Source organism: Barbus barbus (genome assembly GCF_936440315.1).
Source record: "Barbus barbus genome assembly, chromosome: 9".
NCBI classification, from domain to species: Eukaryota; Metazoa; Chordata; class Actinopteri; order Cypriniformes; family Cyprinidae; genus Barbus; species Barbus barbus.
In genome coordinates, this window is record NC_136737.1 from 20,418,775 (window position 1) to 20,435,053 (window position 16,279).

Consider the following 16,279-nt stretch of genomic DNA (forward strand, 5'->3'; position numbering starts at 1 on the left):
CAGGAGAGCCGATGTCACTACATCTCATTTTGTAAAGCCTAATTTTAGCTAGAAGCTCAGAGAGAGCCATATATGGAAGCAGAATAAGGTCAATATGAATTTGTGAATTTTTAATTATGAAAATGTGTGTGAAATATTTTGAATGTAAATATTCACAGCTTAAATAAACAACCATGTTAAATTGCAGGACCTAAAAATGCAAGCCCTGGAAATACAAGGCATTAAAATTCAAGCACTGTTAATTGCAATGCATCTTTTTTTCGATTTGTGGAATTCAGCATGCTTTGTGTTTCAAAAACTATAGTCATTATTTTGCTTCCATAGGACATAAATAAACAAAGACATTAAAAAATTTAAAAAATATTTTTTTAGTTAATATAAAGCTTTATTGACATTTAACTACAGGGCTTTTTTTTATTACAAATAGGTTTTATTTGTAGTAAAACCATGGTTAATGTTTGTAAGGTAAGAGATATTGGGACATTTACTCAGATTGCATGACCTATTTTTTAAGCTATGGATATGAACGTAAGTTACAAGTACACGTGTTTTGTATGTTTGTTTTTAAATTACATTCGCATAAGTTATTACCAACCGCTCCTGTGTAACCAGCGAGGACTCTTCATTTGTCGCTCTCTTCCGCCTTGTTGAATGTCAAACTCACGCGACTTCCGCTTTGAGCGTCAAATATGGCGACGTCCAGACTAGAGATCAATTTTATCAGGTTATTATCGCGCTGTGAATCTCTGGCTTCAGAGAAAAGAAACGAGACCGAATGGAGACTAGAGAAGGTAATTCATAACAACACTGCATTTGCGTGTACTTCTGTGCTACTGAAGTAAATGATAGATTTTCTGCTTGATACAACAAAGCAATATTTGCCATTTCTACATGAATTCCGTGTCAAAAACAAAACATGCGTTTATATTTATGCGTAATGCGCTGGAATTAATTAATGTCTTATTTGCTTTCTGTCTTCGCTGTGGATATTTGTACATTTTTCATTATAATATCTTCTTTTTAGCTGAAAATCATATTTAATAATTTACTTTTGTCTTTTGAAGTACGTTGGTGCTCTTGACGAGATGCTTGTTGCCCTTAAAAAGAGTCCCAGGTAATTTTATATGAGATTGCAGGCATTAATTAACCACTTATTTTAAGAAAGTGTAAACCTAATAAACCATTTCAACATTTATTGTATGAAAATGATATATATTCTCGTCAAACAGATAAAACGGCTTGTCGTGTTTCTCCTACAGCTGTGATATAAACAGATACTGATGTAGAGTCATGATTAATATCTGATTTATTCCCTCAGCAAACCATCACCGGAAATACTGACAGACTACAACCGCAAGGTGGACTTCCTCAAGGGTCTCTTAGAAGCAGACAAACTGGTCAGTAATTCTGCTGTTTGCTCAGAGACCGTAAGATGAGTTATCATTCTGTGATTGTAACTGGAAACGCTTTGTTTGTGTCTAGCCGTCTCCAGCAGAGAAGTCTTTAGCCAATCAGTTTCTGGCTCCTGGACGGACGCCGACGATATCCAGCGAGAGAACGCCGGCCAGTAAGACGGTGCACATTCAGAGTAAAGCACGATGTGCTGGAGAAATGAGGAAGGAACTGATGAGTGCTGTACGACACTTTCCTCTTTCAGCTACTAATGTGCTTTTTATGTTTTCAGGGAAATATGATGTGAAACAGCTTAGAGTTGTACCTTCATAAATCCTATATGCTGGTTAAATAAATCTAACTTTTTACATTGTAAAAATTTACATTTTTATTGACTCTTATCTGTCCTTTTCTTAACAGGCTGTGTCAAGTTCTGGTAAGCTGTATTTTCTATTTTAATTTAAATGCTACACTTTTAAAAACAGATATGAATTGTGTCTTCATGGTTAGGTTCATTGGATACGGATCTCAGACACCGAAAGTAGGTGGCGCTCTCTCATTGATTTTGTATGTGAATGTGTCGCTGGTATCTACAGTGTTCAGTTTTTCTGCTGGTTTGTCAGGAGTATTCCTGTAGACGAGCGACAGTCTGCGGCAGAGCTGGATGCTATTCTACAGCATCATAACAACCTGCAGGAGAAACTGGCCGATGACATGCTGAATCTCGCTCGCAACCTGAAGAACAACACACTCGCGGCTCAGAACATCATCAAGCAGGACAACCAGGTCTCATGTTTTTCTCTCTACACGGCTGTAGTTAATCTGGTGTTTATATAATATGCATATTTATATATATGCATATTTAGGACCATAATGCCCATCCTCTGAGAGGAAGAAAGTGTGTACATCTTTTAATCAGCCACATATTTTTATAATTATTGTTCTTCTCCAATGACATTCAATTCCTTGTTACTGTAATATATTTCATCTAGCAAAACAAAGGTGACCAGTTATCTACTACTTCAAATTAATTATTGGCAGTGGAAAGAATATAACTAATGGTAGTAATAATTTAAAATGATAAAACCAAATTAAATTTTTTGAATGTTCTTATGGTAATAATTATTATTAATATTAATATTTTTACTTTGTTGTTTCTGATAATGAGATGTATTCGATTAAAACAATACTGTTAATATTATTAAATATATTATAATTGTATTTGTATTATTATAAATTATATTATAATAATATAATTAATTTATTAATAATATTATTAAATACTTATATTACGTAATATAGGTTTTTTTTGCACCAATTATCTGCCTCAAATTAATTATTGCCAGCTCTTTTTAAATAATTAAATTTAAAAGAACAAAATAAATATTGACTGTATGTTCTGTATATATTCTAAAAATATATTTTATATATTTTAAAATTATATTTGCACCAGCTTCATGCCTTTCAGTTCCTAATTTTGGGGAGTATTTTTAAGTCAACATATTCAAGCTTTTAATTATAAAAGTTATTATTATTATTATTATTATTATTATTAAATAATTGCATCTTATATTACGTAATATTATTTTGTAATATTAATATATATATATATTTTTTGAGTGAAAGTCACCACAATAATGAGCATTTAAAAATGTAAAGTAGCAACTTGAAAAAGAGTGGTTTATTCAAATGAATTTGTGACATTTTTTTGTTGTTGTGTGACCACTAGAGGGCAGCAGTATATTAGTGTTACAACAATTATTGAGCTTTCAAACCAAAGTGTGCTGTTACTACAGCAACACGGCATATATTTGTATATTAACTAATATGATCTTTTTTGAATGCCTTTGTTACCAAACAGTGCCATTAAACTCAAACATTTGACACAGCCTACTCTGAATAATTTCAAGTTAAACTGAATGGCAGTGACAAGACTGTAAACATTCCTCTTCCTCCTCCTCAGACACTCACTCAGTCTATGCGTCAGGCCGACATGAACTTCGAGAAGCTGAAGACGGAATCGGAGCGTCTGGAACAGCACACCAAGAAATCCGTCAACTGGTTCCTGTGGCTGATGCTAATCGTCGTCTCCTTCACGTTTATCAGCATGATCCTCTTCATAAGACTGTTCCCGCGACTCAGATGATGTTAATCATAATTAGAACCACTAGATTTAATTAATCTATTACAACAGATTTACAGACACTAGCTACGAGTCATAAATTTGATTGACAGCCTCAATCAATCAGTCAGCTTCGTGAAGAACGTCTTAAATGAATAATTTGGTTCGGTAAGAATTTGATAACTACAAACTGTTCGTCAGTCATTTCAATACATAATCTGATGACAAACGTTCTTAATACGAATTCCGAGACCGACATTCTCGTCTTTTTAAAGACGCGTTCGAAGTTTTCCCTGAATTGTTTTCATTTCCAATAGGCTCGTATAATATTGCTTAATATAATGCATTTTATACTAGCCTACATATGAGCGTTTTGAGACGCTTAAAATGACTGACAGTTTCATCCAGCTTTATCGGAGTATCTGTTAGTAACTTTCTCACGTACTGTTGCTATAAAAACGGACCGAGCTGTTTTAAGGTCCGGTCGACTTGTCCAGACTCGCCGCGTCGATCAGGAAATGTTCTGGCAAACAGCAGGAAGTATTTTTGCCCGTCGGAAGAACAGAAGGATACTGCCTTCTCCACCCTGAGAGTAAATGGCCCATATTTAGCTGCTAATGATCTATTTGTGCTTGTTCCCTATATAGCACATGGACGGACTATTAGGTATTGCTCAGATATGGTTAGCGTGTTTGTTCCACTGTGCAGCTCTATTGATGGATCTTAATGTTCATCTGAAGTGGCCTGTCAATGATCGTTTATTTGTCCGTGTGCTTAGTTCAGCTCCTGTAATTCATTCACATGAACACAGGTGGTCATAGGCTACTCTTCTTTTCGATCAGATGTGTTCAAAGTTATCTGTGAAGAAAACCATGAGGGTGTATTTTAGTAAAATACTTTGCAATCCGCCTACTTGTTGTCTTGTTTTAATCCTATTTGCAAAGAAGGTGCGGTCATATGGCGAATTTTCGCAGGCGAAATCCAGTCATTGTACGGAAAATGAAAAAATTAAGGTAACTGAATGGTAATAAAATACGTTCCTCGCAATTCTGAGTTTACATCTCGCAAATGTGGCTTTTTCCCCTCTGACGTCTATTACATCTTGAAGATGTTTTCACTTGTAATAATCTAAATTTAATTGAATTAATAATTTTTTGGCCTTGTCCTATGTCACCTTTAAATGTTTTCATACATTAAACTTTGCTGAATAGCGTTGTCAACAGGTCCCACTATAGTAAACGGGGTTCCTAGACGGGGTTTGGAAAAGTAAGGAATTTGATTTAGCCTGAGTATTTTCCAGGTCTGGAAAAGTATGGAAAAAAATAATTGTGTTTCCAGACTTTTGCCCCTATTAACTTTTTTATAATAGAAAATTAAGAATTTAATGAAAATAAATTTATCATACAAGAAGCGAGGTTTCATGGCAGCTGTTTAGTGATTCTTTAGTGATGGTCAAATATGACTGAATGAGTTCAAGGTGCACTTTTTCTTTAAGCCAAATCTTAAACACTTTTTTACAGTAGGCCTACCAGTCTTTTTTATAGACCCTTCAACTTGGCAAATTTTATGGTATCAGCCCATTTCGTGTCATGGTTTCTCCGCCACCATAGACGATGTGTTAAATTGGACATTAGGCTTGATATTAGAGGTAGCCTACTACCATAAAAAAAGCAAAAATCTGAGCAGGTAGATCTCTGTTAATTCATGTGCATCCATGCCATTGCTTTATTCAGCAAGATGGCAGTGATGCACAAAGGAAATGGGTTATATAAAACTAGAAATTGTAATGTGTAAACATGCAAAAGGCCACAAAAAAAGTTTTGTGTGCGTGTTAAAGTCTGTATTTTTTATTAATTATTTTTTATTTTAGGTACTCTGTATGTTGTCACTTTGAGAAAATCAATGAAAAAAAAAATATTTACAGATGACTGTACTATATACTAAATATAATGCTGAAAATAATGCTCTATGAACCACTGATGTTAAATATGGTCTGAAAAACTACCGAGAGGTTTGGAAATTTGAGTCTGCAGTCTTTCCATTTTCCATGGAAAAGTATAGAATTTTGAAATGGAAAATATATAGGAACCCTGAGTAGATGAACTGAATCTTGTAGCTTCAAGAACCTGTCATGAGAAGTATTCACATGGTGGGAGTGACCCAACTGCACTTCATGAGGCAACATTACGTCTTTCACAAAATATTTTATGTTTGGAAAAAATGCTGATGTACATGGAAATTTATGTACTTTGGAATAATGTTCTTTATGACCCCTGTCGCTGTTAGCTTAGCAGTCCCCTAATGCATCATAAATCATGGTCACCCTGACACAAGACTCCTGTGGACCCAAAGGCCTAATTTTCCAAACCAGGTCGACCCACCTTTGAAGTAAAGCGAGCAGATAAAGCAGCTGTGAGTTTTAATTTCGCGGTTCCTGACAGGGAAAGCTGTGATCTGGCTGGAAGGTGGCAGGTTAGCTGGGGTGAAGGGATTGAAGCGACACCTCCGCCCGGCTGCGGGCCTTCGCTCAAACCCTGGGGAACCCAGCAGGTGCTGCAAAGTTCCTGGAAACCGCTCAAGTTCACAGAGATTAAGACACAATAAACCAGCCTTCTCAGGAGATCTTTAACCGTAAACTGGAAAAGCTTTTACTTTATTAATTCAAACAAAAAACCTGTGTCATTTCTGGTCACGATCGAGACCCTGCCAAAACCGATGTTTGAATTCAGAAAGCAGCTGCTTGTATCTTCTCAAGGTCGCTTCTAACGTCAAAGGTTTTGTTCCACATGAAGAAATGAAGGTCAAATGTGTCCTACGAATGGAAACAGACAAGTTTATGCTCATATTTCACAATTCTGCATGATTTTTGACTCGCTTATGAGTCATGTACTGAGTCAAGACATTTTTATGTCGAGTTTATTTAAAGTTTTGAAGTCGGTGAATAAGTAAAGACAGTACTGTGGTGTGCGGGAGGCGGAGGGCTTGTTTTAAACAAAGTTGTTGCAACATGCCCCAGCAGGAAGAGCAGTGTGGGAAAGGCTCTTCTGCTTTGATCCTCGGCTGCTCTTCGCAGAAGGAGCCAGTATAATTACGCCGTTGGTCCTCTAGGATGGGTGGTATGGGGGATCTGCCCTGCTGTAAACACTAATGGTGAGCAATGTGCAGGAAGTTGTTCAGGAAGCTGTTTGGTTACCTGGTTTCTCAATCTTTCCTCCCTGGTGTTGTGGTAAATAACCTCTTCTTGTTTTGAGACTGAGGTGGCCAAGTGTACTCATCTCATCAAGGTATATCTTGAGACCGTTTTGTTTATGGTAATGTTTAGGTGACTAGATAGATAGATAAACACCAGATATAGAAAACTGAAATGAGTTGCTAAAACCTGCTGGCATGTGCTGCCAACATGTTTATATTTATATACACAGCTCCCCATGAATCAAGCCGCAAAAAAAAAACTAGCAGCTGTGTTTCTATATTGGCAACAGCTGTTTGCGAATCTTTTAAAATCATAATTTGTAAGAAACAAATCCATTAAGATTAAGATGCTTTTAACTTCAAACATTGCTTCCAGCTAAAATGCAAGTCCTCTATCCATAATATTGCTTTCTCCAAAGAAAAAGCTGTCTCATCTGAATCAGGAGAGAAATATGCACAGATCAAACTCTATGTACAAGCAAAAACGGTCAAAAAAATTCTAAACAGAAAAGTAATCGGATTTTGATGTAAGACGACAACAGGAGAAGTCCATAACCCATAATACTGCTTCACTGGACTTTAGCCAGAGGCAAGTTAAAAACATATTTATGGATTTGTTTCTTACAAAAAAAAAGCAGCTTTTCACTTTACTAGACATTAATTGATGGATTGGAGTGGTATGGATTACTTGTGGATTATTGTAATGTTTTTAATCAGCTGTTTGGACTCTCATTCTGACGGCACCCATTCACTACAATGATAGTGAATCAGCAAGTAATGTAATCGTATATTTCTCCAAATCTGTTCTGATGAAGAAACAAACTACATCTCGGATGGCCTGAGGGTGAGTAAATTTTCAGCAAATTCTCATTTTTGGGTGAACTGTTCCTTTAACGTGGTTCAGCTAACCAAAGAACCTAAAAAAAACTCACTTGATACCAAATAACTATTGCTCTTTTATATGCAAGAGTGAAAGCACTCATAATTTGACGTGGTTAGTATTCAAATACACTTTACTAGGAGTGTCTAATCAAACATTACCGTATCAAGTGGACATCAGATCCATTTATTCTTCTAATACAATGTCAATTTCCCACCGGCAAAAATCTCTCGTTATTGACAAAGGGGTGTTTGTGATGAAATGGCAAATCAATATTTGCTCCATCAATGTTTATTAATAGTCATTTGACATTTGCTTGTGTGTTTCCCTTTGGTTAAATTATGTCTTAAATGTCCTGTGCAGGTGTGGTCGTGTAAATCAACAGTAGTTTTCCTTCTCATCTGTACATATATACACATTTATTTTTTTAAAATGCATTTACATTTTGCACAGGAAATGACATGTGCGTTCAGCGTCTGACAGGTGTGCATGTGGCTGGGTTGATAAAGGGGGGCGGCAGTAATCTGATCACAGAAATCATTTTGGATTACTGATGCTGCACTGTCAGTATATGAGCTCTTTTATAACAGATAGATTAATCACAGCTTTAAAACAAGTGAGATGTTCCACTCCTGTGTGCTTTCACAGATTAAATTGTCCAATTATATTACAGTTGTGTCTTAAATAGACACCTTCGTGCAATGCTGACTTCAGTAGTGATCAATGGCAAATCATTGACTTCAATGCACAGTTGTTAATAATTAATAATCATCATATGTACAAACAATTCACATTGAAATCACCATCATAAACTTTGCATTTCAGGCATCTCATCTAGCTTGGGCTATATATTAAGAAATATAATATTACATAACACAATGTAATAAATATACTTTTTAAATCTTTAAAAGGTTGTCCATGTTATTGGTCTGCAAACATATTTAAATTACGTATCATTAAAAAGAGCTAAATATTCACAATTAATTACAATTTCTAATATTTACGTGTAAATATTGCATGGATTCAGATTTCAAATTCTCAGTTTTAATGTTAAGCCTTAAATACAATAGAAAGGTGTAATGATAATATAATATAATTAGTGCTGTCAATTGATTAATCACAGTCCTGGACTGTGATTAATCACAATTAATCGCACATTTAAAATACTAGGACTTACCTGTAAATGTGTTGAAATAAAGGAATGCGTGACAAACTAGTTTAAGGAAACAGAACGTTTCACACCTCCGCCAGGTATGAGGCATAATCCTTATTATTCTTTTGCTTTAATTCAGCCATTATCAGCCTTTATACTGGCAATAAAACGTTTACCAAGCCACATCGCTTCAGTCCCAGTACACATTTACCCAACTATTATCAAAACTATTTCTAAATAAATACAACAAAACATTTTCTTGCGACCTTACATGAAGTATTATGATAAAATGCATTATGAAGAAGAATTGGACCTGTTCTGCAGGTGCATTAGAGCTAACATTATCATCATGCTAATGTTAACATTAGCATCATTAACATTAGCATCATGCTACATAAGACAATTCATGAGATTAATACTCAGAAGTTTTGACATATTTACGGTAGGAAATGTACAAAATATCTTCATGGAACATGATCTTTACTTAATATCCTAATGATTTTTGGCATAAAAGAAAAATCTATAAGTTTGACCCATACAATGTATTTTTGGCTATTGCTACAAATATACCCAGGTGACTTAAGACTGGTTTTGTGGTCCAGGGTCACATATAATATAATACATGATTTTTAAACCAAAACGTCTTTAAAAATGTCTTCCATATTATTTGTCGACTGATATTAAATGCATAGGCCTAAATCAAATCCTACATTACTCATTTATAATTTTTACCTGTAAAATATTGCATGGATTCAGATTCTGAGCATCAAAATGAATAGTCTTAATGTAAAGTCTTAAATGCAACGGAAAGCTGAAAATATAATATAATAAATATACTTTTAAAACCAAAATGTCATTAAAAGTTGTCCATGTCATTTATCAACTAATATTAAATACCATATATTTTATAATTAAATATTGCATGGATTTAAATTCCAACCACCAAAGTTCTCAGTTCTCAATATAATATAATATTAATGTACTAAACAAAAAAAAAAACTTTAAAATGTTGTCCATACACTCTTAAAAATAAAGGTGCTTCACGAGGCCATAGAAGAACCCTTTTGTCTAAATGGTTCCATAAAGAACCTTTAATATCTGAAGAACCTAAAGGTTCTTTGTGGTGAAAGAAGGTTCTTCAGATTTTAAAAAGTTAAGGAAGAGATGGTTCTTTAAAGAACCTTTGACTGAATGGTTCTTTGTGGAACCAAAAATGGTTCTGCTATGGCATCGCTGTGAAGAACCTTTTGAAGCACCTTTATTTTTAAAAGTGTGCTTTTGGTCAACTAACAATAAATATATATTTACATTTAGTCATTTACCAAACGCTTTTATCCAAAGTGGCTTACAAATGAGGAAAATAGAAACAACCAAAAACATATATTTTATTATTTTTTTTAATAGGATAATTAAATTCACAAAATTAAAAATGCTAAATATTTACAATTAAATCCAATTGTTGAGTTTACATGTAAATTATTGCATGGATTCAGATTCCAACCACCAAAAATTCTCAGTTTTAACACTAACCCTCGAGTACAATGGAAGGGCGTCGTTATATTTCATTCACGACTCCTGCTTTCTCTTTCTGTGGGCGTCACTCACTCAGAGTCTCCGCGCCGGACTCCGCTCCGTGTTTTGCGCCGCGCCGCGCCGCCGCTCTGCCCCAGCTGACTGGCAGTACTTGTTTACTGGTGGAGGTACACAGGGAGAGACGAGAGGGGGAGAACCATACCGCCGACAACACGAGAGAAGTTTTTCCCACTTTCAGCCCATTCCCACGCCAATGAGTTCATCGAAACCGCTCACAGGGGTCTCGAGGACGGATTTGAGTGCTTTTGTGCGCAGGCCGGACACGCGTTGGACGCTGCTCTGTTGATTAACGTGGAAGATTAAAACGCGACGCGCGTACGGTCACACACTTCTGGAGCATTGTGCTGGAAGCAAAGGCTTTTGGGGAATATCTAGATTTTTATTATTTGAATTTTGAATTCAACAGATTTGAATTTACACAGACGTGTGTGGATGTTTAATATCAGGGGACGGTGGCTTGCTTTGTCACTAGCAGAGCAAAACAATAATTTTTTGTGTGTATGCATGTGTATATGGATCTCAAGAGATGCCCTTTTTTGTTGTTGATAGGAACATTTGGCAGTGCATGAACCGACCTGTGGAATAACGCCTGTGTTTTTGCTCCTTCCCTCAGAAACGTTCAAATCAGGCATATTATTTGTTTTTGTTTTTTCCTGTTGGGAAGCTTTTATGTGAACGTTTGGAATATTTTTATTTTTGTTAAGCAGCCTGGGGTACCATTATTGCTGTTATTATTATTAATAATATTACACAAATTTTCAAGCCAAAACAGGGGTATGAAAAAGTAGCAATGTACTGTACCATTAAGGGTACCTTGTTCCTAGAAGTCTGGGATTGAATGCATGGATGTTTTTCATGCTTGATCTACTGAAAGCAAATATGAATCGTTCAAAATGATTTTTATTCATTTATTTTTCACTAGGGTGCAAGATAATGTTATTTAATGCTCATGCTGTGTAGGCAACAACTACTTAATTTGAACATTATCTTCAACTGAAGCACGCTGGACCCCTGGGTCCCCTTCTTGGGGGGTCTCATTTAAGTTTTTTTTTTTGGGGGGGGAGGGCCTGGATATAAGATAATTAAGGTTTTATTTTCTTTCATTGCTCCATAACCGTTTTTTGGACACACCAGAGGTGGATTTAATTTTCCAAGAAAACTAAAACGTGTCGCGAAGCATAATGCGGCTGGACACAACTCTGGTTGTTTTGGTCACTTTCGCCTACATCTTGTGCCTCTGCGGATCGCTACATGGAGAAAGTAAGTCGTGACACACTCTCTAACGTTTTAATTCACAAAATATTGATGTGTTATTGTGCTATGTGTGCGTACTATTATAGTTTACAACTGAAGGGAGTTGTGGAATTCACTCCATGTAGACTTCGGGCCGCTCCGACATGTTGTTGAGGGATGTCCCACCTATATAATTGTTTTAAAATAGCTTGTGTGTTGAAATTTGATCATTCGGAAACATTTTTTAAGTGTTAAACATATCTCGTAAAGGTACAATTTAGGTCATTTGTTGGAATGAAAGCTTATTGTTTTGTAGTTAAACGTATGTCTTTGTATGTAGTTCCCCCCGCTTCCTATCAAAATGGGCCGCTCCTCAAGGCCTAGTGTTCTAGGCCAGAGTAGTGCTCGTGACTCGACTCGGCGGGATTCGCGCGCGCGCGCGCACGCCAGTCTCAGAGGCGCACACGCACGTTCGATTTGGAAGCTTGTAAACAAGACGAGGCCCTAAGAAGATTCTCAGATCCCATAAGTGAGGGAGATTAGCCTACATCTATCGATACATCCAGGTCGACTTCGGTGTGATATCAATTATGGAATTCCCTTATTTGAAGCTCGGAGTTTGTGGAACATTTTAGAATGTTTAATTCTCTCTTACGAAAATTAAGCATGGTTTTACTATAAATTACACCAACAACAACAAAAATAATTAAAACATGGTAACCACAAAGTAACCGTGGTTTTGCTACACTAACCATAGTTTAACCATGGTATTTGTGGTAAAACTGTGGTTATACAAATGGTAATCAAAAAAAAAAAAAGTTTACTGCTATTTTACTACAATAAAACCATGGTTAATTTTCATAATAGCAATGATAATTAGTTTGAATTACTCCTTAAATTATGTCATCAACAGAACAGTGGTTTGTGTATATTTTAATCAGTATGCTATTTTTTTATATATATATACACACACACACACACACTTGTGTGTGTATTTAGATATAAATGAAGTGTTTCCAGGTTTATGCTAAATTGCATTTTTATTAAGCAAAGTTTAATTCGTTCATTAAATTCATTCTATCCATGTTAAATGGAGAAGCTCTAGCACACATTTAGATCCTTGATTACTGTGAAATTTATAGCTACTGTATCTAAACCCCTTCAGCTTTTCCATTTCTGAACATCATTTTAAATTTAGGATAGGCACTTTTATGGGCACACTTAGAATAGTGGGCTGTTAATGTTTGTTTTTTTTGTTTTTTTTAGAGCTGCTGTCTTAAGAAAGTGCTGGACAGATGCCTGCAATAGTAACACGGTGTTATAAATAATGGTCTGGAGATAATTAGATCTTCCTTATTATAGGTAACCGTTGCATCCCAGCGAGCCATTTGAAATGTAGATTGGGAAAACATGAGGCGTTTGCAGGTGGTGTGATCTCTCGATCAGAAACTTGATAAATGTTCATGCAATGTTTTTCATGTAAAGAAACTTGGCAAAATGAGCACATTTGGGATTTTTTTTGTTGTTGCTTTATTTCAAACAGTTGTCCCAAGATTGGTTCCAAATATGAGTTTTTCGTTGTTACTCTTTTGGAAAACGTCTACGATTGTACTCTCAAATATTAGGATGTCAAAATACGCTGGAATAGTTTTAACATTACCGTTGGCCTACCTGACTCCATGGACCTGTTTGGGATCTTCTGACACTCTGTAGTTTGCCTTGGTATGTCTCCCAGAATTCCTAGCGTGTGGAATGTCTTTGAAGTGGCCCACCCTGTATGTACTCTTGCCGTTGAGGGTTTCGGGACTCATTTCGTCGTCTGCTGCCTGCTGACCTCTTGTCTTCCAGGTCATGTATCTGAACATTTGCCATGTAGCATGTGAGCTCTATGTTCAGCTCTCCGAATCTCCAGGGTGGGCTTTTCCCAGGAAACGAGCATTTTTGCAGGCTTCTGTTCGTTGCTGTGTGGCCATTTTCTCGGAGGTTCCTATTTCAAAACCGATTTGTCATACATTGACATACAAAAAAAATCTTAAAATGCATGCATTAAAAAAAAAAACAATTAATTTAGAATATGTATTTATTAAAAATGTTAAAAGAGATTTTACAATGACTTCGAATGTGGCTCATCCAATCAGAATTTAGAGTTTGAACTATTTTTTTTCATTGGAAATGTAAATTCAGATGCAGAAAGTTATGTTTTGATGACTGAATATGAAAATAAAAATTGTTTAATATAATATAAAGTGACAATTTGCGCGCAAAATAAGACCAGAGATGATTAATAAACTAAAGAAGTTCTTACTACAAAACTTATTTTTCATATGCTTGTTCACATATAAGAATTTTGAAACTTTAAATGCATGCATAAAAGGCATGCATTATTTTTAAATTTTATTATTTTTATGCATTTATTTTATATTATTAAAATGCTTGTATTAAAATGCTTCAGACTATTTTTTTTAAATGTATAATGGACATTTCATGAATCATTTAATATAAAAATAATACACAGATGTTGCTTTTTTATTTAAAAAAGTAGAGCTTAACCCAGTTGTTTAATGCTTCGCAAAACATTTTTGCGAAAGAAACATTGCAAAGTAACAATCGCTTTTTCTGTTGTAAAAATGTTTTGCATGTTTTGGAAAGCACAATTGCTGTTTATTTTCCTTAAAAACAAAAACCGTTAATTGCAAAAAATAACCCCTAAGGCCAGTTCACACTAAGGATGATAACTTGAATGATGTAGTTTTAAAAATCGTTCTCTGAATTTACAAGAAGAGCATTGTCCATTTCACAACTATAACTATAATGGCAAAGAGGGATGATGTTGTTGGAATCACTTTCACACCGTTTTTATCCAGCTGAGGAATGATAACTTGATTAACATGCAAAACGTTTTTGTGAGAAAAAAATCAGTACAAAGTAACAATCATTTTTCCTTTTGTAAACTTTGCACGTTTTACAAATTGCTGTTTATTAGATGGGGAAAAGCCTTATTGCTGTTTCTTTTAAATTAATAGCAAAATAGGAAAAATCAGCACGAGAAGGACGATAACTGTTATGATAAAGATAAGGTTTTAAAAAATTGGTCTAAAATTAAAATAACAGCATAGTCCACATCAAAACTGTAACGATAACGACAGAAAAACGAAATAATTGGAATTAATTTCAGAACCACGTTTTCTAACTGATGAACAATGAAAACATTGACAGCCAATCAGAATCCATCCTGCTTTAAAAAGCTTGATCATTTAAAAGTGATGGGCAACAAAACTGCAGTGCGCGCTTATAATAAACCGAATGGGCGCATTGAGCAAAATATTGCTAATGCACGTTTCTTCAAAGCAATAAAATAACACAACTACCTTTGAAAAAAGTGCATAATGTTTAAAATAATTATAAAGCAATGGTTTATAGACCGTTTTAAACCACTCTTTCTGTTTGTGATCTTTTTACCAACACATCAGTTTTAACTCTACATCCTCGCTTTACCGTGTCAAGACGTTCCAGGGCATGAACCGAGCAACCTGCCCTTATTCCTCCTCTCAGGGGCCATTTCCACATCAACGTATTTGTCTGACTCGTTCAGTCTTAACGTAGTCCCGCCTCTGCTAAATATTCATTGACTTAAGATTCATGGCGGCTTGTTTCTTTTATTGACACCGTTCTCCATGTTGGGTTGTGGGCCACAAATGAGGTCGATGCCTCTTACAACATGCCTGAAAAATCTGATCTGATGAGCTGGTTGCTGTTTGTATCCGTCCGGCTTTAACTGTCAATGATCTCATGCCATAATGTCTGTGTCAAACCATGCTAGTAATGCGGGGATCAGCAAGCGTTGAGCTGGGGATACCCTTACATGTATTTTGAGAGCTGTCATATGGCTGAAACCGGTTCTTTTGACCTAAATCCTAAATTTTTAATCAGATCCCAAGGGAGAAATAGAAATTGAAGTTCTATGGTTTGTTTTGAGGCTTTTTTTAAAGCAACATTCCATTGTTGCATTTAATATAAAACTGGACTAAACAATGTGGTAACACTTTATTATAAAGTTCCATTGGTTGGCATTAGTTATCAGTAGTACTTACCTAAAATGACTTAATGTTTACTGACGGCACCCATTCACTGCAGAGGATCCATTGGTGAGCAAGTGATGTAATGCTAAATTTCTCTAAATCTGATTGAAAATTTCATTTTGAGTGAACGGTTCAATATTAATTTAATGTTGTCGTTTTAATTCATAATTAAGTTGACATACAGGACCTGAAATATAAATGGGTTAAATATTAAAGCTAAATGATGTATTTTGCAAGTTGAGCTGCAGGAAACTTTGTTTTTCTTCATTGGTTAGTGCTGTTTTTAGAGGAAGTATTGTATAAAATAATTTAATAGGTTAAGACAGGCTGCTTTTTCTGTACTGAACGGGTATATCTTGATGTGTGTGGTGAAACACGCGGCTGTTCCCTCAATTACAGCCGTAAATGTGAGCGATACTCATCTTTATTCTGCCAATAAACCTTTCAACAAGGTTAAGGGTTGACATTAATTTGTTTTACTTTGCGGGTAAATGAAATTAGGATTTTCTCACTTCGCCCACTGCAAGTAAATAGTATAAGATAGCTTAGGAGGAAAACATTCTGAGGCAATGAATGAAAGCGAGTTTTAGGGGAGTAGTTCACCAAAATAAACATTTGGTGAAAATTTACTCGCC

General features: G+C 35.4%; 2 protein-coding genes across 3 annotated transcripts in view; both read left to right on the plus strand.

Moving 5' to 3' along the window:
• Positions 1-664: 664 nt before the first annotated feature.
• Positions 665-4,419, plus strand: use1 (unconventional SNARE in the ER 1 homolog). 2 transcript variants are annotated; one of them, XM_079426260.1, is made up of 8 exons: positions 685-791; positions 1,065-1,114; positions 1,319-1,397; positions 1,483-1,635; positions 1,813-1,828; positions 1,903-1,933; positions 2,016-2,178; positions 3,356-4,419. In XM_079426260.1, the coding sequence occupies exons 1-8, from the start codon at positions 690-692 to the stop codon at positions 3,536-3,538; spliced, it is 777 nt and encodes a 258-aa protein (XP_079282386.1). In that variant the 5' UTR covers positions 685-689; the 3' UTR covers positions 3,539-4,419. The 2 variants fall into 2 exon arrangements, with proteins under 2 accessions (XP_079282387.1, XP_079282386.1); XM_079426261.1 differs by lacking the exon at positions 1,813-1,828 and having other exon boundaries at positions 665-791; positions 1,483-1,567.
• Positions 4,420-10,441: 6,022 nt separating this feature from the next.
• The window catches only part of insrb (insulin receptor b), an 84,008-nt gene continuing 78,170 nt past the window's right edge, over positions 10,442-16,279 (plus strand). The window contains exon 1 of the mRNA XM_079426003.1: positions 10,442-11,592. Within this exon, the coding sequence (XP_079282129.1) occupies positions 11,514-11,592 (79 nt within the window). The 5' untranslated portion in view covers positions 10,442-11,513. The remainder of the gene's footprint in view (positions 11,593-16,279) is intronic.